General features: G+C 37.8%; 6 protein-coding genes across 7 annotated transcripts; 2 read left to right on the top strand and 4 right to left on the bottom strand.

Moving 5' to 3' along the window:
* Window positions 1–1,624: 1,624 nt before the first annotated feature.
* LOC130508024 (uncharacterized) lies at window positions 1,625–2,307 on the bottom strand. The gene has a single exon (XM_057003121.1). The coding sequence runs from the start codon at window positions 2,137–2,139 to the stop codon at window positions 1,717–1,719; it is 423 nt and encodes a 140-aa protein (XP_056859101.1). The 5' UTR covers window positions 2,140–2,307; the 3' UTR covers window positions 1,625–1,716.
* A 213-nt stretch (window positions 2,308–2,520) lies between these two features.
* LOC108841267 (uncharacterized) lies at window positions 2,521–4,307 on the bottom strand. Its single transcript, XM_018614042.2, has 5 exons — window positions 4,100–4,307; window positions 3,383–3,436; window positions 3,103–3,206; window positions 2,958–2,996; window positions 2,521–2,867 (listed from the first exon to the last, which is right to left on the bottom strand). The coding sequence occupies exons 1-5, from the start codon at window positions 4,290–4,292 to the stop codon at window positions 2,730–2,732; spliced, it is 528 nt and encodes a 175-aa protein (XP_018469544.2). The 5' UTR covers window positions 4,293–4,307; the 3' UTR covers window positions 2,521–2,729.
* A 92-nt stretch (window positions 4,308–4,399) lies between these two features.
* On the top strand, window positions 4,400–10,697 carry LOC108842684 (DNA-directed RNA polymerase II subunit 2). The gene is made up of 25 exons (XM_018615667.2): window positions 4,400–4,732; window positions 4,992–5,213; window positions 5,306–5,596; window positions 5,712–5,909; window positions 6,018–6,082; window positions 6,186–6,272; window positions 6,348–6,468; window positions 6,566–6,610; window positions 6,700–6,837; window positions 6,963–7,035; window positions 7,202–7,278; window positions 7,363–7,470; window positions 7,557–7,673; window positions 7,741–7,896; window positions 7,976–8,080; window positions 8,179–8,304; window positions 8,422–8,499; window positions 8,591–8,686; window positions 8,765–8,880; window positions 8,955–9,024; window positions 9,134–9,187; window positions 9,291–9,434; window positions 9,548–9,847; window positions 9,921–10,343; window positions 10,426–10,697. Exons 1-25 carry the CDS (start codon window positions 4,481–4,483, stop codon window positions 10,531–10,533), a joined length of 3,570 nt encoding a protein of 1,189 aa, XP_018471169.2. The 5' UTR covers window positions 4,400–4,480; the 3' UTR covers window positions 10,534–10,697.
* Window positions 10,698–11,779: 1,082 nt separating this feature from the next.
* On the bottom strand, window positions 11,780–13,492 carry LOC108841087 (F-box/LRR-repeat protein At1g48400-like). Its single transcript, XM_018613865.2, has 2 exons — window positions 12,297–13,492; window positions 11,780–12,206 (listed from the first exon to the last, which is right to left on the bottom strand). The coding sequence occupies exons 1-2, from the start codon at window positions 13,452–13,454 to the stop codon at window positions 11,886–11,888; spliced, it is 1,479 nt and encodes a 492-aa protein (XP_018469367.1). The 5' UTR covers window positions 13,455–13,492; the 3' UTR covers window positions 11,780–11,885.
* Window positions 13,493–14,750: 1,258 nt separating this feature from the next.
* On the bottom strand, window positions 14,751–22,568 carry LOC108842843 (F-box/LRR-repeat protein At1g48400-like). 2 transcript variants are annotated; one of them, XM_057003120.1, is made up of 4 exons: window positions 21,740–21,990; window positions 21,362–21,517; window positions 15,190–15,233; window positions 14,751–15,092 (listed from the first exon to the last, which is right to left on the bottom strand). In XM_057003120.1, the coding sequence occupies exons 1-4, from the start codon at window positions 21,960–21,962 to the stop codon at window positions 14,781–14,783; spliced, it is 735 nt and encodes a 244-aa protein (XP_056859100.1). In that variant the 5' UTR covers window positions 21,963–21,990; the 3' UTR covers window positions 14,751–14,780. The 2 variants fall into 2 exon arrangements, with proteins under 2 accessions (XP_056859100.1, XP_018471384.1); XM_018615882.2 differs by having other exon boundaries at window positions 21,362–22,568.
* Window positions 16,814–19,399, top strand: LOC130508023 (uncharacterized). Its single transcript, XM_057003119.1, has 4 exons — window positions 16,814–18,194; window positions 18,269–18,368; window positions 18,436–18,825; window positions 18,911–19,399. The coding sequence occupies exons 1-4, from the start codon at window positions 16,852–16,854 to the stop codon at window positions 19,232–19,234; spliced, it is 2,157 nt and encodes a 718-aa protein (XP_056859099.1). The 5' UTR covers window positions 16,814–16,851; the 3' UTR covers window positions 19,235–19,399.
* Window positions 22,569–22,591: the final 23 nt, after the last annotated feature.

Raw genomic sequence — 22,591 nt, 5'->3', positions numbered from 1 at the left:
TGGGTTACATAATTAGTTAGAATTAAAGTCTTAAATATACCAAATCTTTTGTAATCAATCGATTATATAAATTCGTAATTAGCAAGTACAGTATATTAATATTTATTAGAAATGTGATATCTTTAGTGCATGGGATTGATTCATTAAGTAAATAAGATACTTAGATATATTAGGAATAATTAGTTGATTTGTTAAGAATTTTAAATTTATATTATCCTTTTTGTTTGATATAATGTTTAATGCTAGGTGCAACGAAAACAATGTGAAATTTTCTCATTCAATTTTATGTTTGAAATCTGTGATATTATCTAAATATGGAGTAATTAGGGGTGGGCGTTCGGGTACCCATTCGGGTTTCGGTTTGGGTCTATTCGGGTTTCGAGTTTTCGTGGTTAAAGATTTCAGCTCCATTCGGGTTTTTAAAAATATCGGTTCGGGTTCGGTTCGGGTTCGATAACCCATTTAAATTATTTTAAAATTTTTAAAATTCATTATATACTTCAAAATTCACAAAATTTATAAACAAAATAATATATTACATATAAATTTAAATAAAATGTGTCAAAATGCGAAAACTTAACATATATATTGGTTTGATTTTAATATTTGGATAGAGAATCAATAAATATTTTATGTATTTTTGGTGTTTTGAGTATACTTTAAATATTTAGATATGTACTTTTGACAATTTATATTATTTGTAAGTATTTTAGACAATTTAAAAGTATTATATATCTTTTAGATGCTTTTTAATATATGTTAAATCTAAAAATAGTTAAAATATATAGATATATTAATTTAGTTCTCGGGTACCCAAAATATTTTGGTTCGGATCGGGTTCGGTTTCGGTTCTTTAGATACCAAAAATTTGATCCCATTCAGATATTTAATTTATTTCAGTTCGGATTTGGTACTACTTTTTTGGATCGGATTCGGTTCAGTTTTTCGGATTCGTTTTTTTGCCCAGCCCTAAGAGTAATATTGAACCATTATTAAAATATCAGTAAACCTGAATGGTTTATAATCTAATAAGAATTTGGCAATGGTTTAATCAAAACGAAAGGTTTTAATTCGGGATATAAACTGATGTAATAAATAAAATCCGGTTTGTTTATGTTATTTAGATTTACAATATACGTGACAGTTATATGTTTTACTGTTATTTAAAAGCCCATTGACGACAATTTCATGTAGATATTAAAATGTGATTCTGTGAAATATAAGTATGAAACCAAATTTATGATTAGATATAAGACAATTCAGGTGGTAAACACTAATTGTTATATTAGTACATCATGTTATATTAGTACACATATTTCATGAAAATGTTATTAAATTGTTAAATTTCGTAAATGAAGACCAATGATAAATAATTAGAAAAAGTGCTCATGGTTATAAATAGTTTCATGCGGACAAAACGTTTAATGGGCCTTGATATGTTTGGCGACAAATAAAAAATAATTAGAAAAGTGTTATGTTAATATCAGTGGCAGAAAACGTAAATACTAATGTGAAATCAGAGTTATTTCATATTTGTACTTCACTTTTAATAGGATAGATATGTGGGTCAGTGTAGTGTGTGTGTGTAACAGTTGTCTAAATTTCTATCGCAACAAGTCATAAAAGTCGTTGAAATAAAGCAAAATGCTCTACATATATATATAAAATAATAGAAACAATCCATGTATACAGAAATCGAATAGTATCTACTTTAAATCAGTAACAGGGTAAGTTGGATGGATTTTGATTCTGATTCCGATACCTAAAGAAGTAAACCAAAGTGAAAACCACAAGAAGCGCAACGCCGGAGACGCCGCATATGATGCTCGCCGCAAGAAACACGTGCCTCATCACTTGCTCGCGTCTGTTGGCAGCTCCGTCACGCCACCAGGTGTCGTCGTCTCCGCCGTCTGTATCCGTAGCTTTGGGAAGGAGCTGAGAAGGAGGAGGAGAAGAACGGGAATCTCCGAAGAAGGACATCATTTTACCGGGAGGTGATTGAGATTCAGTCGGTGGTGAGCTTGATTGATACTGTAGGCCATGATCGGAAGGTCGCAGGCCTTCGGCGAAGATGAAGAGGAATGTTACGTTGAACATGAAGACCGAAGCCGATCTAACGCGGTTTAAGACAAGAGCCATGTGAGGGAGAGAGAGAGAGAGAGAGAGAGAGAGAGACTTTTGTTTTGTTTTATTTTTTTCTAGTTAAACTAGTAAAGTAGCTTTATTATGGAAGTACATGTGATGAGCTCAACGACACCGTTTGTTATGTGGGGTTCTTTTAAATAGTCGGAGTGTGTTTTTCAAATATTCATCACGGATGTTGATAAGAGAAAAAGTGGTAACAGAAAAGAAAGCAGCCACTAGTGGGAAAAAGAATCGACAAAGAAGATAGCACCAACTCACCAACTCTTAGTCGAGAAGAAATGAATTTCCACGCTTACAAAAGTTTAGTTACCGTATATGTTTTTTCAATGATTATGAGGTTTCTTTTAGCGTTAAGTGAATGTTAGACTAACCACATATCAAATATCTGTTCGTTGATTTGCCTTATGGACTAAAAAGATCCCAAGGTTCATCCATGGGACTAGTTCCACTAATACACTCTCCTTCTCATGAATATGAAACAACTGCTACGAGGTTTGCTACTCTGAATATCAATACTCCTTCTCATGTAAGGTTACCAAAAAAAAATGAGGAGTTTGAAGAAGTTAGTTGAGTTCACAATGATGTCAAGCAGACGTTCCAGGAACATCCTCACTAGGTGGTTGCATTGGTCTTTTAGCTCGCGGTGGTGGCTGTGGCTTTGGTGGTGGTGGCGGTGGTCTCTTTGGTTTCACCTTATCGACTTCCTCCGACTCAACTTCAAACTGCATGTTGACGCAGCAAACACCGTTAAGAAAAAGAGAACTTGCTGCAATCGCATCAAAATGAAGGTTGAAACAAGGATATACTAAAACCTTGTAACCACAGCCTGCGACACACGCGTGAAAGCATTCCTGAATTTTACAATATAGAAAGGAATTGTAAAACAAGTTAGTATTGTACAGTTCGGTCTATCTCTCTGTTTATGAACAGGGTTTGCTTTTAATGTAGGGTGGATACCTCAGAGTAGCTGGCAGCTCCAGGAGAACGATCTATATAAGCACTCCATTGTCGGTCTTTTAGCACAGGGTCTTTGTAGCATATCTCACTGCAATCTGATACACCTATAAAAAGCACACTATCACACCAATTCAATAACTTGAAAACTTAAAACCTGAAAAAGGAGAAGATATGTTCATGAACATATAATATAAAATGTAGGAGAAGACAGATGTATCTGCTCCTCTAACCGATAAAAAAAAATCATTATGGACTTGAGTGATTAAAAAGAAACGCTTACAATCTTCCCATGAGTCACTATCGGCATCACATCCCTTTTTGCAGAACACTCTCCCTACACGGATCAATGATTATCATTAGACTGATGAATAAAATCAAAAGAGAGCAACAAAAAAAAGGATTGCTATAAATCCAAGGATGATAAATAGAAATTCATCTAGCTTCTGTGACCATAAATATCTAAAACAGCCAAACCAAGCTCTTTTACTAGCTACAGCATACATATCTGTCTATAGTTCAGAGAAGCAACATGGATAAGGAAGCATCTTTACTACACTTCTTCTTATCTTCCTCTTAAGGTTACTCTTATTCGGTAGAGACATGCCATATCCTACAGTTTACAGTATTAGCCAAGAAGCAAGCAAGAATCAAGAATGTGCGTTTGATACTTGCAGCTATGTGTTGACTCAGGACCACCGCAGTGAAGTTGCAAGACTCGCTGACAGTAGATTAGGGTTCATAAACAATGAACACTGAGACCTAAATTAATCAAGTAACAGTTTCACAATTCAATTCCAAACGAAAATGAAAAACCCCGACGATTCTCACTGTCATCAACAAACGAGAAATCTAATCAACAATAAAGAACTTCACCAGCTTCAACACACATTCTCGATCTTATCATCGAGAACTAAAACAATCGAGCCATAGAACATAAATCTGAGTGAGCCATTGCGGATCGAATCCAACATCAAATGAATCGAGAGAGAATACATACATGGAATCTGCGTAAGAGCTGCATACTTATGCGTGCATTGACTCCCACACGGCGGTGTCCATTGCTGCGGTATCATCTCTCTCTCTCTCTCTCTTTCCTCCGCCCTCCACTCTCCGTCGTCCTTCTCTCCCGAGAGTATCGCCGAAGGAGACTGTGACTTCGTTTGTTTATATACTGAGGGTATTTTCGTCATTCGACAGACTAAGCGCTCTTTTAATCAAACCGGCCGGTTTCTATCAAATCGTCTGAAACCGGTTATCGAATCGAACCGGTTATTTCCATAAATAAGCAAGCCGACTCTCACTCTCTCTGAGACCTTTCTATAAACAGTCAAAGCTCGTTCATTCTCCCCGTTGAGAATAGTGTTCTCCAGATAAGAAGATGGAGTATAACAACGAATACGAACAAGAACCGACTTACATCGAAGAAGATGACGATGAGGAGATCACCCAGGAGGACGCCTGGGCGGTTATCTCTGCCTATTTCGAAGAGAAAGGTCTCGTTCGCCAGCAGCTCGATTCCTTCGACGAGTTCATCCAGAACACTATGCAGGAAATCGTTGACGAGTCGGCTGATATCGAGATCCGACCTGAATCCCAGCACAATCCTGGCCACCAATCTGATTTCGCCGAGGTGCTTTTTACTTTAGCTCCTCCTTCCTCGGTTTTTCATTTCTAGGGTTTCTAAAAAAATTGGAATCCTATGTTAGCTTTATTAGTGTTTGTGGCCTTGTTTTTAAGTGTTTTGGAATTAGCTTGTACAGTTTTTTTAATTGCAATTAGGGTTTGCCCTTTGGTCTCATTGAGTTGCAATGAATGATGCTGAGATCATATGTGTGTTGGTTATTTTTTTTTTTGCTCTACCTCTGATAGAACTCTCATTTTTTATGCAGACAATCTACAAGATTAGTTTTGGACAGATTTATCTGAGTAAACCCATGATGACGGAATCTGATGGAGAGACTGCCACCTTGTTCCCTAAAGCTGCAAGGCTGAGAAACCTCACGTACTCAGCTCCTTTGTATGTCGATGTTTCTAAGAGAGTTATAAAGAAAGGGCATGATGGTGAGGAAGTTACGGAGACACAGGATTTTACCAAAGTTTTCATCGGAAAGGTCTGTTTTTGTTCAAGATTTAATAAAGCTGCATCTACTACTATAAGGTTCTAACAGTAGGAAGTGTTTTCTTCTTCTTTGAATTTTTCTAGGTTCCCATCATGCTCCGGTCTAGTTACTGTACCTTGTTTCAGAACTCGGAGAAAGATCTGACAGAGCTTGGAGAATGTCCTTATGATCAGGGCGGATACTTCATTATCAATGGCAGTGAAAAGGTTCTGATTGCTCAGGAGAAGATGAGCACGAACCATGTTTATGTTTTTAAGAAGAGACAGCCAAATAAGTATGCTTATGTTGGTGAAGTCCGTTCCATGGCGGAGAACCAAAATAGGCCTCCAAGCACAATGTTCGTGCGCATGCTTGCTCGTGCTAGTGCAAAAGGGGTAAGATAAAAAAAGCTTATAGTCGTAACCTTTTCGATATCCTTCCTCAGTATTTTTGTCTGTAAATTCCAGAATATGCTAAATAAGTTACATCCTATGTGGCAAATGGATGCAGGGTTCATCTGGACAGTATATTCGGTGTACTCTCCCTTACATCAAAACAGAAATTCCTATTATCATTGTATTTCGTGCATTGGGATTTGTTGCCGATAAGGACATTTTGGAACACATTTGCTATGACTTTGCCGATACTCAGATGATGGAGTTGCTCAGGCCTTCCTTAGAAGAAGCTTTTGTTATTCAAAATCAGCAGGTAACAAATGATCCTGTAATTTGGTTAAATATCTTGTTGTTCTGGCTTTTTGGTTGCTTGAAATTTTGATCCTGCAACCAGTTGATAACTCTCATCATAATGATTCAGGTTGCTCTCGATTATATTGGGAAACGTGGTGCAACTATTGGTGTAACCAAGGAAAAGAGGATAAAGTATGTGATCATTTAAACCAATTTACGTGGGTGTTATGATCTAAGATGTCAACTATTGAGATGTTGATACTGGAGGTTTGCAATTGCAATATTATCATTGCAGGTATGCAAAAGATATCCTTCAGAAAGAAATGCTTCCTCATGTAGGAGTTGGGGAGTTTTGTGAGACAAAGAAAGCTTACTATTTCGGGTACGTATTCAGCTCACTCGTGTTCTCTTAGATTCATACGTTATTGTGTTACTCATATTATGCAATAACCCTCAGGTATATTATACACCGGCTGCTGCTTTGTGCACTTGGCCGAAGGCCAGAAGATGATCGGGATCATTATGGTAACAAAAGGCTTGATCTTGCTGGTCCTTTACTTGGAGGGCTCTTTAGAATGGTTTGTTAACGGCCCACAGTCGTGCATTATTGAGAAAATTTATAGAATTTAAGTATCATTTTCGTTGATTCGTACTGATCCAATATCTTTAATGCAGCTTTTCAGAAAGCTGACGAGGGATGTGAGATCTTATGTACAGAAGGTCTCTTACATAGTCACTCTTTCTTGAGCCAAGGACTTGAATTTTTGGTTATTATATGTTTGGAAGTCTGATTCATCTCGTTTTAATAGTGCGTTGACAATGGCAAAGAAGTCAATCTTCAATTTGCCATTAAAGCTAAAACAATCACCTCTGGCCTGAAATATTCTCTTGCTACTGGGAACTGGGGCCAGGCAAACGCTGCTGGCACAAGGGCTGGAGTCTCTCAGGTGAGGATATTTCTTCGCTCTTCTGTTTTTCAGCTCAAATAATTTCTTCGTAGATGTTATTATTAATTTATTATATGACTTATTGCATGATTTACATGGTTCTAAAAAGTCTCGACTTTCACCAGGTTCTAAATCGGTTAACATATGCTTCCACTTTGTCACATCTGAGGCGTCTCAATTCTCCTATTGGGCGTGAAGGTAAAGCCTCGTTCTTTTCCTGCACTTCTATTTTGTCTCAGTTTATCTTTTAGTGCAGTTGGTACAGTTCGGTCATGGTTCTCTTTATTTTCCACATCCTTACAAGTTAGATCGGCTTGTAGTTCTGGTTTTTCCATTTGAACGTTAATCGACTCTTATATACCAGGAAAATTGGCAAAACCAAGACAACTGCACAATTCACAGTGGGGTATGATGTGCCCTGCTGAAACACCTGAAGGACAGGTATACTTGTTGTGTATATATAGAGATAATAATGTTTTGGATTCCATTTAGTTCCATTGCTTATTGTGGCTTTGCTTTGGCCAGGCTTGTGGTCTAGTGAAAAACTTGGCGCTCATGGTCTATATTACAGTTGGGTCAGCTGCTTATCCCATCTTGGAATTTCTGGAAGAATGGGGAACTGAGAATTTTGAGGTTTGTAGCACTTCGCAGTCAGTTTCTTGCTATTTCTCTGACACTTCGTTTCCTGTGGTTTACTAAAGGTCTTAACTTAATTGTAGGAAATCTCTCCATCAGTTATACCCCAAGCGACAAAAATCTTTGTTAATGGAATGTGGGTTGGAGTTCATCGAGATCCTGACATGTTGGTGAAAACGTTGAGACGTTTGAGGAGAAGGGTAAGCATGCAATATCATTCATGTTTCCAAATTTTTGTAGAACTGATATATTACGTTTCCCTTGCAGGTTGATGTTAACACTGAAGTTGGCGTTGTTAGAGATATTCGTCTGAAAGAGCTCCGGATATACACTGATTATGGTCGTTGTAGTCGTCCCTTGTTTATTGTGGATAACCAGAGGCTGTTGATAAAGAAGAGAGATATCTATGCTCTGCAACAAAGGGTAAAGTTCTAGTCTTCTGTTCTCAAAGTACGTTTTGTTATATAACCTCACTGTGCCCATATTCGTTTTAATAACCCAGGAAAGTGCAGAAGAAGATGGTTGGCATCATCTAGTTGCAAAAGGGTTTATAGAATACGTAGACACAGAGGAAGAGGAGACGACTATGATATCCATGACTATCAATGTGAGTAGTACAATGTTCGAAGGTTGATTTGAAGATGTGAATAAATGCACTTTTACGCACTCATTTGTACAGAAAACTCAATCCTAATTTTGTTTCAGGATCTGGTTCAAGCCAGACTCCGTCCTGACGAGGCATATTCTGAAACTTACACACATTGTGAGATTCACCCTTCTTTGATATTGGGCGTTTGTGCTTCAATTATACCATTTCCCGACCATAACCAGGTTTCTCTCTCTTTCATTGACTTGTCAATGAGAAGTAACTTAGTTCTATAAATTCAAAATTTATGCTAACTATCTCGTGTACTTTTTGTCTGCCACTTCTGCGTTTTGATGAATTAGTCACCTCGTAATACATATCAATCTGCTATGGGAAAGCAAGCTATGGGAATATATGTAACCAACTACCAATTTCGCATGGTATGTTCTAGGCTCTTAATTTGTTGTCTTTTCCTGCCATCTCTTGTTATAACACTACGTGCTTTATTATTTTGATTGTTCTATCAACCAGGATACATTAGCCTATGTTCTCTATTACCCTCAAAAGCCTCTGGTTACCACAAGAGCTATGGAGCATCTTCATTTTAGGCAACTTCCAGCAGGGATTGTGAGTTATTTTGCTTAAAGTTAATTCACCGTCTACTCTTCCATCAATTCTCTCAAATTCCTTTTCGTTCTTGTGTAGAATGCTATTGTTGCCATTTCTTGCTACTCTGGATATAATCAGGAAGATTCTGTCATCATGAATCAGTCTTCAATAGACCGTGGTTTCTTTAGATCCTTGTTCTTTCGGTCATACAGGTGAGGATACCATACATGTGGAGATTCGCTTTGGGTCTTTCCAGCTATTTATACTGCAATCTTTCTGCTGACAGAGACGAAGAGAAAAAAATGGGGACCCTTGTCAAAGAAGACTTTGGACGCCCAGACAGGGCAAGTACGATGGTAAGACATAAGTTGACCCTTGCGGTTCATATGTCTGTGGTGCTTTTTCTTTCGCATTTCTGTGGTGCTTTTTGTTATTGGAGTTTAAAACTTTGGGTTTCTGATGCAGGGTATGCGACATGGTTCTTATGAGAAACTGGATGATGATGGTCTTGCACCTCCTGTAAGTTAAAGACTTATTGTTCCTTTAATGGCTATGTCTGATATGCTTAGGCGATTAGTACAAGAATGCATGTCATACAATTTATTTTTCTTTCTGGGTATAGGGTACTAGAGTTTCAGGTGAAGATGTAATCATTGGGAAAACCACTCCCATATCTCAAGATGAGGCTCAAGGACAATCATCACGATACACCAGACGTGATCATAGTATAAGCTTGCGACATAGTGAAACTGGAATGGTTGATCAGGTAACTTTGGTATTTCCTTGCAGTAATAGTTTCGAAAGTTTCATGACTGGGCTATGAATCTGAGCTGGGGTTGTGAAAGTTCTCTAACCTTATACCGTGTGAACTTCTTGTAGGTATTGTTAACCACCAATGCAGATGGTTTGAGGTTTGTGAAAGTGAGGGTTAGATCCGTTCGTATCCCTCAAATTGGAGACAAATTCAGTAGTAGACACGGTCAGAAGGGAACTGTTGGCATGACGTACACACAGGAGGACATGCCTTGGACGATTGAAGGCGTTACTCCTGACATTATAGTGAATCCACATGCTATTCCCTCTCGGATGACAATTGGACAGCTGATTGAATGCATCATGGGGAAAGTGGCAGCTCACATGGGGAAAGAAGGAGACGCTACCCCTTTTACAGATGTCACGGTAACTTTCATTTATCCTTAGCTGCTTGGTTAGTTATGACTTAGTATAACTCTGACCACTGTGGTGTGTTTAGGTGGATAATATAAGCAAAGCTCTCCATAAATGTGGGTACCAGATGCGTGGATTTGAGAGAATGTACAATGGTCACACGGGCAGACCACTCACAGCTATGATATTCCTTGGACCAACGTATTACCAAAGGTTGAAGCATATGGTTGATGACAAGATTCACTCGCGTGGACGAGGTCCGGTGCAAATCTTAACAAGACAGCCGGCTGAAGGACGATCCCGTGATGGTGGTCTCCGTTTTGGAGAAATGGAACGCGACTGCATGATTGCACATGGAGCTGCCAACTTTCTGAAAGAGAGGCTGTTTGATCAGAGCGATGCGTATAGGGTACATGTGTGTGAAACCTGTGGGCTCATCGCCATTGCAAACCTGAAGAAGAATTCTTTCGAATGCAGAGGTTGCAAGAACAAAACAGACATTGTTCAGGTTAGTTTCCTAATTGTGTTTAAACCACTTTGGTTTTCATCCTCATTTGTCTGATAGAATTTTCATCTACTAATCTCCGCAGGTTCACATTCCATATGCTTGCAAGTTACTCTTCCAAGAGCTTATGTCAATGGCGATTGCACCACGGATGCTCACTAAAGGCTTGAAAAATGCTAAAGGCAGAAAGTGAGTTGCTTTGTACTCTCGCTGAGGTTTCAAACATTTGAGCTCTCTTGTTCTCTTTGCTCGCATCTTTGTGACAATTCAAACTTGAATGTGTAATGTTTATTTAGTATTTCTTATGACCCAAACTAAAACTACGGAAGTATATGATAATATTTCAAACTTCATTTATCTTTTATATTATTAAAAGAGAAGTACCCATTTAAAAATACTCTTTAGTTTTCACTTTTATTTACACTTCATGCCACTGTAGTATTAATTAAGTTTTCTATTTTTATGCTTGTTTTTTTCATTTTAGTTAATGTGTTTTCCAAAATTAAATAGACAATTAAATAATACTTTCTATTTTAATACTTTGTCTTTTTCACTTAGTTTTAATGTGTTTTCCAAAATTAAATTTGAATTAAATACACTTCATTAATTTCTCCATTAAATCAATTTCAAATTAAAAAATATTACATTTTTATTGGACAAACAATTCATAGAAATTATAATATCAACTTTTCATTTAAAGAATCTGAACGAAAAATATTAACAAATTTGAACCGAAACTAGATAATATCCAAACGGATTTTTACCATTTTGGTATCTAGAGAACCATAATCAAACGTGATCCGAACGATATTCAAATATATTTAAATCATATTTATATACTTCAATATGTTAGCTATTTTTAGAGTTAATATCAAAGATATAAGCTATTTCAAAGTTGTTTAAAATATTTGAAATATAAAAATAGTCAAAAGTAAACATCTTAAATAGATAAACAATAATCAAAACACCAAAAATATTTAAAATATATATTTATTCTCATCCAAATATTCAAGTTAAACATATTTTTAATTTTTAATTTAGGTACTTTGGCTTACATTACTCAAATTACACTACTCAAATTTACATGTTATATTATTTTTATTTTTAGATTTAGAGATATTTAAAGATATATAAATTTTTAAAATTAAAAATAGTTTAAACGGGTTATCAAACCCGCAAAAATCCGAATCAAACCGGAACCAAAATTTATAAATACGCGAATAAAGCTAGAATCTTTAAACTCGAAAATCTCAAACCCGAATAGATTTTAACTGCATTCGAGTGGATACCCAAATATCCACCCCTAACTTAGTCAATATAAAACGATCAAATATTATAAATATATTATTTTGTATAAATAAATAAAAACTAAAAGTGAAAATTAATACCCGTGCAGTCGCACGGGTCAATATCTAATTTATTATTATTCTCATGTGGAAATTGAGCAACAAGGTGAGAAAATCCATTTGGACCATCGAGAATAACATCTTGTTTTAGTGATAAAAGAATCATATCAATGTTGCAACACTATAAGGAAAGAAAAGGTCAGGTGAACTGAATGGTGCACTTCGATGAAAGTCTGGGAAGAGCCGTTACATTAGCTCGCACGAACTGACAATTCTTGTCCGGGTCAACACCAACCTTTACAGTTTCAAGACATTCCAAATTTCCCAAAAAATGTCTCATTTGTTTCAGCTCTCGACGACCTCCATAGTCTGAAATCTCTAGCACTTTCACTGGACATGTCCGTAGACAACATTCTTCTTTCTTCTTTTTCACAACCATCATCTTCCTCTTTTTCTGACTTGGACTTGGACTGCAAACGCATGCATCTCCGCATCTATTTGTTACTTTGTGAACAAGACCCTGGAAAACATACCAATTTAAGACACGTATACCTTGAAGATCAATCAATGGCAACAACAAGAACAAAAGAGAAGTAAACTGATATTATACCTTGAAGACTAAAGTTCGTAAAATTGGACAAGACTCGAGCAGAAGTGGCATCACTTGCCAGCCATTTTGCTTGTTACTCTCAATAGATAAATTTAGAAGGTTGTTGAACATAGGCATGGGTTCACAGCAGAAATAAAACACCTCAAGGGAATCAGGAGACAAGTGAAGGGTCGTAATGTTTCTTATAGCCGCAACTAGACCTGTAACATCACCGAATATAGGCGGGCTTGGTTCATCATCATCATAAAGATAACCATGATAATCGTAATAATAAGTATCATCGAAATCATAGTGACTAGTTGACATCCACAACTTGAGACTCAGCCTCGCTTCCACGAGAGAATCAAAATCATCAACGTCATACTCTTTAAAGACAAAACTAGAATAGTCAAGGTAGACAAGACTCGGTGCTTGGAAACGAACTGTAGCAATAGCAAACTCGAAATATTCTAACGAGAGATAGTAGTCTGCATGATCAGGAAGATCCGAAACAATCACAAGACGCTTGATCGATGCATGTTCCACAACCGTACCAACCGGAATTATTGCAATATCTGGAAAATCCCCATAGCGTATGGTTAACTCTTCCAGCACAGGACAAGCATGGAGGATCTCTCCAAAGCGGAGAAGATCAAGCCCAAACATCATCAGATAAAGTGATCTGAGGGCTGGGAAAAACACATGCAGAGTTTCACAAATATCATAATGACCGTTGATTGTGAGCTTGACCAGCGTGTTACTCCTTAGTAACCTAGGTTCTATAATAACATCAGTCCCAGGGTTTGGGGCGTACAAGTGTAGTTCCAATAAACCGTGTTCCATTGCAGTCCAAATCCAACGGTTGACACGGGCGGATTCATCTTTGTAACTCTGAGTCCTAACTACACGACACAGAGAGAATGTCTTGATGGCGGGAGAGTTGTTTAGAAGAGCAAGTGTCTTGTCTACGAAATCACAGAAGCGGCGTGAACCGTTTGTTGCTTCTTCTTCGTTGGAATAGACAACCATCGACTCATCAAAACTAAGGCTGTCTACAAGAGACAGCAGATTCCTCCACCTCTTTGACAGAACGGATGTGGAAGCAGCCACTTTTGTGGGAACTAAAGACAAGATTTTGCCAAGAATCTCATCTGGCAAACTGCTGATTGAATCCCTCATATAAAAAAAATATACAGATAGAGAACACAAAGCGTTCTTATAACCAAAAACAAAACAGAGGAAAAAAACCTAGTTGACGCGCAGTTTAAATACTAGTAAGAGAGTTTCCAAATATCACGTTTTTTCTTCTTCTATTTTGTATGTTATATCCTTTTTTTTAATACAAAATTCGATTTCTAAAATTAGTAATTGATATATCAGATTTATCAACTAAGTTGTTCAAAAAGTAATAGACGGATCTCCAAAGATAACAAAAAAATGGGAAATTAAAACTTTTTCATTTTAGGTGGTTTATGATGATTTCTTGTCTCTTGAAAAAATATATGACTGCGTTGAAGCCGAGCATGAGGTTATGAGTTATGAATAAAATGATTATGACGAATAAGATGAAGCATTAAGGAAAACTAGAAATAGAATCATCTGTGTTGCAACCCTAGTCCAAGATACTTAATTTTCTTTGGATTCCTATATCTTTTGTGATGGAGCTTATGAAGTCATTTTCCCCAATAACTATCTTTTATGTATTCATGTTTACTATTTTTGCAACTGATAAAGGAGGTCATAAGCTGCATTCATATGCTTTCAACGTACAACATAACTCCTCCATTGAGAAATCAAATGCTATGAATGTTAAGTCAAACTATAAGCAAAGTTAGCTTCAGCAATTTGGTTACATCCTTATTGCTAAGTTTATATTCACTCTGTAACAATCTGTTCCCCACCAAAAGAAAAAGTTGGATACATTACAACCAACAAAACAATAAAAGACAAAAACTGTGTATCTGCCTGTATATGACAATGGCGATTGCACCACGGATGCTCACCAGGTGCTCACTAAAGGCTTTAAAAAATGCTAAAAGGCAGAAAGTGAGTTGCTTTGTACTCTCGCTGAGTTTGCAAAAATTTGAGCTCTCTTGTTCTCTTTGCTCGCATCTTTGTGATAATTCAAACTTGAATGTGTAACGTTTATTTAGTATTTCTTATGCAACTAAAACTACGGAAGTATATGATAATATTTCAAACTTCATTTATTATTATTATTCTCATGTGGAAATTGAGCAACAAGGTGAGAAAATCCACCTGGACCATCGAGAATAACTTCTTGTTTTGACATTTTAAGAGTTCTCGTTCTTGAGAATCACAAGGGCAATGTGAAAACAATTATTATCATTTTTAAGAGATTACAATTATTATCCTTTTTAAGAGATTACAATTATAATCCTTTTAAAGAGATTATTATAGCAACTTGAAAGAAAGATATTTAAAGTGATAATAAGATCATATCAATGTTGCAACACTACAAGAACAAGGCAAGGAAAGAAAAGGTCAGGTGAACTGAATGGTGCACTTTGATGAAAGTCTGGGAAGAGCCGTTACATTAGCTCGCACGAACTCACTATTCTTGTCCGGGTCAACACCAACTTTAACAGTTTCAAGACATTCCAAATTTCCCAAAAAATGTCTCATTTGTTTCAGCTCTCGAAAACGACCTCCATAGTCTGAAATCTCTAGCACTTTCACTCGACATGTCCATAGACAACATTCTACTTTCTTCTTCATCTTCATCTTTTTCTGACTTGGACTTGGACTGCAAACGCATGCATCTCCGCATCTATTTGTTACTTTGTGAACAAGACCCTGGAAAACAGACCGGTTTAAGACATGTATGCCTTGAAGATCAATCAATCAATCAATGGCAACAACAAGAACAGAAAAGTAACTGATATATATATACCTTGAAGAGTAAAGTTTGTAGAATTGGACAAGACTTGAGCAGAACACTACTAGAAAACTGCCGGATTCTGAGGGAAATTCCGAGGGACTATGTGTCCGTCGGAATATTCCCACGAAATTCCGAGGAAATTCCGAGGAAACACAATTTTCGTGTTTCCTCGGAATTTCCTCGGAATTTTCCGAGGAAATTCCGACGGACTGGTAGATCCCTCGGAAATTTCCGAGGAAATTCCGAGGGATAATAGAGCCGTTGATTATTCCGAGGAAATTCCGACGGCAACGGCTAGTTGGTCGGAATTTCCTGGGAATGTCGTGGGAAATATCGGCAGATTTAATCTATAAATGCAAGCACCCCTCATCCTCTTCATTCACTACATATCTTCATCCTCTCTCATTCTATTTTGCACACACGAATCTGATTGAAAAAATCATGTCTTCTTATAATTATCATCGCTCTTGGATAGATCGACCTCATATGGATCCGAACACGAGATTGCTTACGCCAGAGTTCGAAAATGGTCTAAAGGAATTCATGGGGAAAGCTCTCAACCAACCGGAAGCTAAATCAGGTATGTTAAGATGTCCTTGTTCTACTTGTAAAAATAGGAAGGTTATAAAACAGTTAGATGTTTGGACTCATCTATATACTCGAGGGTTTACACGGAGTTACAAAATTTGGTATCATCATGGGGAAACTGATTATGAATATGGTAGTACTAGCGAACCTCAACCTGCGGTTAGGTTAGAAGAACCAATTAGAATGGACGTAGATTATGGTGTAGGTACTGAGCAGATGGTAAATGATCATTTTAGAGGGGAAGATTTACCCAATACACAAGCTAGGAGATTTTATGATATGTTGGATGCTGGAAAGCAACCTTTGTACGAAGGTTGCAGAGATGGTCATTCAGCTTTATCATCTGCAACAAGACTGATGAGCATTAAATCCGATTATAATTTGGCTGAAGACTGTGTGGATGCGATTGCTGATTTTGTAAAAGGTGTTCTACCTGAGGATAATGTTGCTCCTGGTTCATACTACGAGGTTCAGAAACTGGTAGCTGGTCTTGGTTTATCGTACCAGGTAATAGATGTATGCAGGGATAACTGCATGATTTATTGGAGGGCGGATGAGCAGCTGGATGCATGCAAATTTTGTGGAAAGGCTCGTTATAAAGATACGGGTGGAAGAGTTCCAGTGCCATATAAAAGGATGTGGTATTTGCCATTGACGGAAAGGTTGCAGAGGTTGTATCTGTCCGAACGCACAGCGCAACCAATGAGATGGCATGCGGAGCATTCAACGGATGGTGAGATTAGACATCCTTCAGATGCAAAAGCTTGGAAGCATTTTCAATCGACCTATCCAGAATTTGCGTATGAAAGAAGAAATGTCTACCTTGGATTATGTACGGATGGTTTCAGCCCATTTGGGAAGCATGGGAGACAATATTCTCTATGGCCAGTCATTCTCACACCATACAACTTACCGCCAAACTTGTGCTTGCGTCGAGAGTTTTTGTTTCTCTCCATTCTTGTTCCCGGACCAGAGCATCCTAGGAGATCACTTGATGTATTTCTACAGCCACTAATATATGAGTTGCAACAGCTATGGGGTCAAGGTGCTGAAACGTACGATGTTTCATGTAAAGAAAACTTCCAAATGCGGGCAGTACTTATGTGGACAATAAGTGATTTCCCAGCATATGGTATGTTATCTGGATGGACAACACATGGAAGGCTATCATGTCCATATTGTCAAGATAACACTGATGCTTTCCAACTAAAACATGGAAGGAAAACGTGTTGGTTTGACTGTCACAGGAGATTCCTACCACCAGATCATCCATATCGCAGGAGTAGGAATTTATTTACGAAGAACAAGAGGGTGTTTGATGATCCAACACCGGAAATCAGTGGGAGAGAAATGTTGACACAACTAAGAGATTTTGGTGCAGAAAGGACCCCAGACGTGGGTGGACATGTGCATTATCCGGTAGATGCTGTTGGAGATCTACATAACTGGCACAAAAAGAGTATTTTCTGGGATCTGCCATACTGGAAGGATCATCTGCTGAGGCATAATTTAGATGTCATGCATATTGAGAAGAACTTTTTCGACAACCTGATGAACACGATCCTTAACGTTCAAGGTAAAACCAAGGATAATTTGAAGTCAAGACTGGATTTAGTCGATATATGTGCTCGTGAAGAACTTCATGTTGATGAGAATGGCAGGGCTCCTTTTCCCATATACCGACTTGATGCAGCGGCCAAAGATGCGTTCTTTGATTGGATTTCAAAGGATGTGGAATTTCCAGACGGTTATGCATCTAATTTGGGTAACTGTGTCGACAGAAGGGAAGGAAAGTTTACCGGCTTAAAGAGTCACGATTGCCATGTAATGATGCAGCGCCTCCTTCCGTTCGCCTTCAAGGAACTATTACCAAAGAATGTTTATGAAGCAGTTGCCGGGATAAGTGCTTTCTTCCGAGATTTATGCACGAGATCAGTTACTCCTGAATGTATTGAAAACTTGAAGACTAACATAGCCGTGATTAAGTGCAACCTTGAGAAGATATTTCCTCCTTCATTTTTTGATGTTATGGAGCATCTTGTTATTCACCTGCCAAGAGAATTGGAACTTGGTGGTCCTGTTCAGTATAGATGGATGTATCTGTATGAGCGGTATATGTTTCATCTAAAGAAAATGGTGAAAAATTTAAGTAGGGTAGAAGGTTCTATAGTGGCACAGTTTATCAGAGCAGAAACTTCAAACTTTGCGGAGCACTACTTTCCAGGAGAAGTGCAGACGAAAAGCAGAAAACCCGCTCGGCATGATGATAGAGGCGAAAGGGCAACATATTATGTTACGGTTCCAGACATCTTCACAGATGTTGGACGACTCAGCGGAAAACCAAAGAACCGTCAACTTACTGAAGAGGAGCACAGTCAATTGCAAATATATTTGCTCACCAACTGCGAAGATGTTTTTCAATACGAGAGGTACAAAATTTAAATATTATTTTTAATATTTATTTTAGCAAGTTCAAATTTTTATATTATCATAATATGTACAGGATTTTCATGGCGGAAAAGCGGTTCGAATATAGACACGCCACAGAGGAGGAACTAGAAGCACTGAAGATGAGAGAATTTGCTGGATGGATGCGTACTTATGTGAGTGCAGAAAATAAATTTTTATACTATTTACCAAATTTTATACTAACATATGTTTTATTAATAGGTGTCTGATGGTATGGCCAGAGGTGAAACAATTAATGATTGGCTACGCGAGATGATTTGGGGCCCAAAGTATGTTGTGAAGTCATATCCGAGATTTGCTTCTCGGGGATATGCATTCACAACTTCTAAGAGGAGACGTTCGAGTAAGACTTATAATGCTGGCGTTTGCTCTGCAGCTGGAGATGATGTATACTACGGAAACATACGCGAGATTTTGGAAATCGTGTATCCGGGCATGGTTGGATTGCGGTGCACAGTTTTCTATTGTGACTGGTACGACAACACTCCGGATCGAGGTGTCAGAACAGATGCATTTGGTGTCACATCAGTACATTCGAGGCGAAAACTGCCATATTATGATCCTTTCATTCTTGCTTCTCAGGCCGATCAGGTAATTAAAAATATATATGTCAATTATTTTCAATATTTGCTTCATCATCATTCATACTTAATTAACAAATTTAAAAATGTTACAGGTTTGTTATATCAAATACCCCCGGGTTACGAACAGAGATGATCCATGGGTTACTGTTACAGCACTCAACCCGAGAAGCCGAGTTCAAGGAAGTTCTGAGTTGGAAGACCCACTCCAACCAAACACATCCGGCAACTTAAGTGCAGCAGGAGATGTAGCTGCAGTTGATCTTGTTATCGATTTCACCGATTTTGGAGACGAAGCCGTTGTTCACGTCGAAGATGAACCAGAGATTGGAGAGTTTCACCAAGATCCAGATTCAGATTCATCTGGTGGTGATGATGGTGACTCGGGTTCAGAGGATGAACCAGAGATTGGAGAGTAGTATAGTTTTTTTTTTTTTTTTTTTTTTTTTTTTTTCAGAATTCCGAGGAAATTCCGAGGATCTTGAGGGTTTCCTCGGAATTTCCTCGGAATTTTACCTTGTAAAATCAGATTTTAGGGATTTGATTTTAGGGTATAGATTCCTAGGAATTTCCTGGGAAAATTCCCAGAAAATTCCGACGGATATCAGCATTTCGTGGGAAATTCCTGGGAATTTTCCCAGGAAATTCCTAGGAATTCAGCATTTCGTCGGAATTTCCTGGGAATTTTCCCAGGAAATTCCTAGGGAATAAGGATTTAGAATCGAAAACACCAATTTACGGTTCCCAGAAGACTTACGTAAGCCTTAGTAAGTGTCTTCAATTGATTATGGGACAAGACATTGGTGTTGTACCAATTAATGGCCACTTTTCCGATTGTTGCACCGAGATCCCCAAACAGCAATGCAAGATAAACACTTATACACTTTAATGAACCTAAACGACAATACTTATACTCGATTCAATCATTTTGTAATTTGAATGTTTATTTGTCATGTACTATCAATATAAGTCTTGAGAAAACTGCCAAATTGTTCAAGGAACGGTCTAAGTTTGTAAATCATTAACCCGAACCCCTAAACTATGGTTCCTCGGAATTTCCTGGGAATTTTCCCAGGAAATTCTGAGGAACCATAGGATTCCTAGGAATTTTCTGGGAAATTTCCCAGGAAATTCCGAGGAACCCATAATTCCGAGGGAATTCCGACGGAATTCCTGAATCCCTCGGAATTCCGTCGGAATTCTGGTAAACCGGTTCGTAAACCGAAAATTCCGACAGAATTCGAGGGTTTCATTTTCCGTCGGAATTTTCGGGGTAAAACCAGATCTGCGGATCTTCTTCCCCATTTCTCTCTTTTCTCTCTTTTCCCTTGGCGATTTCCGGCTCCTCCTCCTCTCCCTTGGCGATTTCCGGCTCCTCCTCCTCTCCCTCTTGATATTCGGGCTCCCCCTCCACCCCCACTCCCCTAATCTCTCCCTCCTCCATGTAAGTTCTCTTCTCCCCCTCTCTTATTAGTTCTAGGTTAGATTTTAGGGAATTTTGTTAGATTTTAGGGAATTTGAGTAGATTAGGTTTTAATTAGAATTAGGGTTTGATTAGGTTTGATTAGGATTAGGGTTTTGATTAGGATTAGGGTTTTGATGTTAAGTTTTGATTAGATTTTAGGGTTTGATTAGGTTTTGATTTTAGATTTGATTAATTTTAGGGTTTCAATTTTTAGTAATTATTTTGGCTACTTTATAATTTATAAAATTTTATAAGTCATTTAATAATTATTTTAGTTAATTTCAAAATTTTTAAAAATTTAAAAAGTCATTTTATAATTATTTTAGCAAATTTCATAATTTATAAATAATTTTAAAAGTCATTTAAAAATTATTTTAGCAAATTTTATAATTTATAAATAATTTTAAAAGTCATTTAATATTTTTAGATATTTTGAAATTTATAAATAATTTATAAGTTATTTAATAATTCTTAAGACATTTTTTTAATTTATAAATCATTTTAGCTGTTTTTATAATTTATAAATATATATTTTAAAAAATAAATTTTATTAATTTTAATTCATTATTTTTAAAAAATTATAGGGATTCTAGTGACCAGATTATTAATATAAATTATATTTTACGAAAATTCCGAGGAACGAAGGCCCTCGGAAATTTCCGAGGGAAGTGTTCCTCGGAATTTTCCGAGGGAGTCTTCCGTCGGAAAATTCCGAGGAATATTCCCTCGGAAAATTCCGAGGAACAATTTCCTCGGAATTTTCCGAGGGAATATCCCTCGGAATATTCCGAGGGAGAGTTCCTCGGAATTTTCCGACAGTGTTTTCCGAGGGACATTCCCTCGGAAAATTCCGAGGGATATTCCGACAATGGGATCACCGTAGGTGTTCCTCGGAATTCCCTCGGAAAAAGTCTCCGTCGGAATTTCGTCACAAATTTCCGAGGGAATTCCGACGACTTACGTTATTCCGACGATATTATTCCGACGGATCATTTCCTGGGTTTGTCGTCGGAATACGTGAATTCCGACGACATTCCGAGGATATCTTCCCTGGGAATCGAGCAGTTTTCTTGTAGTGGAAGTGGCATTCCTTGCCAGCCTTTTTGCTTGTTACTCTTAATAGATAAATTTAGAAGGTTGTTGAACATAGGCATGGATTCACAGCAGAAATGAAACACCTCAAGGGAATCAGGAGACAAGTGAAGGGTCGTAATGTTTCTTATAGCCGCGACTAGACCTGTAACATCACCGAATATAGGCGGTCTTGGTTCATCATAAAGAAAACCATGAGAACCGTAATAATAAACATCATCGAAATCATAATCACTAGTTGACATCCATAACTTGAGACTCAGCCTCGCTTCCACAAGAGAATCAAAATCATCAACGTCATACTCTTTAAAGACAAAACTAGAATAATCAAGGTAGACAAGACTCGGTGCTCGGAAACGAACTGTACCAATAGCAATATCGAAATAATCTAACGAGAGATGGTAGTCTGCATGATGATCAGTATGATCCGTAACAATCACAAGACGTTTGATCGATGCGTGCTCCACAAGCGTACCAACCGAAATTGCCGGCATATCTGGAAAATCCCCACGGCGTATGGTTAACTCTTCCAGCACAGGACAAGCATCGAGGATTTGTCCAAAGCGGTTAAGATCAAGCACAAACACCATCAGATAAAGTGATCTGAGGGCTGGGAAAAACACATGCTGAGTTTCATAAATATCATAATGACCGGTGATTGTGAGCTTGACCAGTGTGTTACTCCTTAATAACCTAGAATCTAAGGAAACACTAGACCCAAGGTTTGGGGCGTACAAGTGTAGTTCCAATAAGCCGTGTTCCATTGCAGTCGAAATCCAACGGTTGACAAGGGCGGATTCATCCTTGTAACTCTTGGTCTTAACCACACGACACAGAGAGAATGTCTTGATGGCGGGAGAGTTGCGTAGCAGAGCAAGTGTTTTGTCTACGAAATCAGAGAAGCGTTGTGTACCGTTTTTTGCTTCTTCTTCGTTGGGATAGACAACCATCGACTCATCGAAACTAAGGCTGTCTACGAGAGACAGCAGATTCCTCCACCTCTTGGACAGAACCGATGTGGAAGCAGCCACTTTTGTCGGAACTAGAGACAGGATTTTGCCAAGTATCTCATCTGGCAAACCGCTGATTGAATCCCCCATACAACAATATATAGATGTAGAACACAAGGCGTTCTTATAACCAAAAACAAAACAGAGGAAAAAAAACCTAAGTCGAGGCGCAGTTTAAATACTAGTAGATAGTTTCCAAAAAATTGGTA

The sequence above is a fragment of the Raphanus sativus genome, chromosome 2 (assembly GCF_000801105.2).
Source record: "Raphanus sativus cultivar WK10039 chromosome 2, ASM80110v3, whole genome shotgun sequence".
NCBI classification, from domain to species: domain Eukaryota; kingdom Viridiplantae; phylum Streptophyta; class Magnoliopsida; order Brassicales; family Brassicaceae; genus Raphanus; species Raphanus sativus.
This window is presented reverse-complemented; position numbering and strand designations above follow the sequence as displayed.

Excerpts from the sequence above, each read along its gene's own strand:
- LOC108841087 (XM_018613865.2), bottom strand. The coding sequence starts at position 13,454 with ATGAGGGATTCAATCAGCAGTTTGCCAGATGAGATTCTTGGCAAAATC. Across the intron at positions 12,207-12,296 it reads TACGAACTTTAGTCTTCAAG|GGTCTTGTTCACAAAGTAAC; the intron begins GTATAATATCAG and ends TATGTTTTCCAG.
- LOC108842684 (XM_018615667.2), top strand. The coding sequence starts at position 4,481 with ATGGAGTATAACAACGAATACGAACAAGAACCGACTTACATCGAAGAA. Across the intron at positions 7,674-7,740 it reads TGAGACGTTTGAGGAGAAGG|GTTGATGTTAACACTGAAGT; the intron begins GTAAGCATGCAA and ends TTTCCCTTGCAG. Across the intron at positions 9,025-9,133 it reads CAGACAGGGCAAGTACGATG|GGTATGCGACATGGTTCTTA; the intron begins GTAAGACATAAG and ends TTTCTGATGCAG.
- LOC130508023 (XM_057003119.1), top strand. The coding sequence starts at position 16,852 with ATGCGGGCAGTACTTATGTGGACAATAAGTGATTTCCCAGCATATGGT. Across the intron at positions 18,195-18,268 it reads GATGTTTTTCAATACGAGAG|GATTTTCATGGCGGAAAAGC; the intron begins GTACAAAATTTA and ends TAATATGTACAG. Across the intron at positions 18,826-18,910 it reads TTGCTTCTCAGGCCGATCAG|GTTTGTTATATCAAATACCC; the intron begins GTAATTAAAAAT and ends AAAATGTTACAG.
- LOC130508024 (XM_057003121.1), bottom strand. The coding sequence starts at position 2,139 with ATGGCTCTTGTCTTAAACCGCGTTAGATCGGCTTCGGTCTTCATGTTC.
- LOC108842843 (XM_018615882.2), bottom strand. The coding sequence starts at position 22,472 with ATGGGGGATTCAATCAGCGGTTTGCCAGATGAGATACTTGGCAAAATC. Across the intron at positions 15,234-21,361 it reads AGGCTGGCAAGGAATGCCAC|TTCTGCTCAAGTCTTGTCCA; the intron begins TTCCACTACAAG and ends TTTCTAGTAGTG. Across the intron at positions 15,093-15,189 it reads TACAAACTTTACTCTTCAAG|GGTCTTGTTCACAAAGTAAC; the intron begins GTATATATATAT and ends TCTGTTTTCCAG.
- LOC108841267 (XM_018614042.2), bottom strand. The coding sequence starts at position 4,292 with ATGACGAAAATACCCTCAGTATATAAACAAACGAAGTCACAGTCTCCT. Across the intron at positions 3,437-4,099 it reads AGCTCTTACGCAGATTCCAT|GGAGAGTGTTCTGCAAAAAG; the intron begins GTATGTATTCTC and ends TGATCCGTGTAG. Across the intron at positions 3,207-3,382 it reads TAGTGACTCATGGGAAGATT|GTGTATCAGATTGCAGTGAG; the intron begins GTAAGCGTTTCT and ends TGCTTTTTATAG.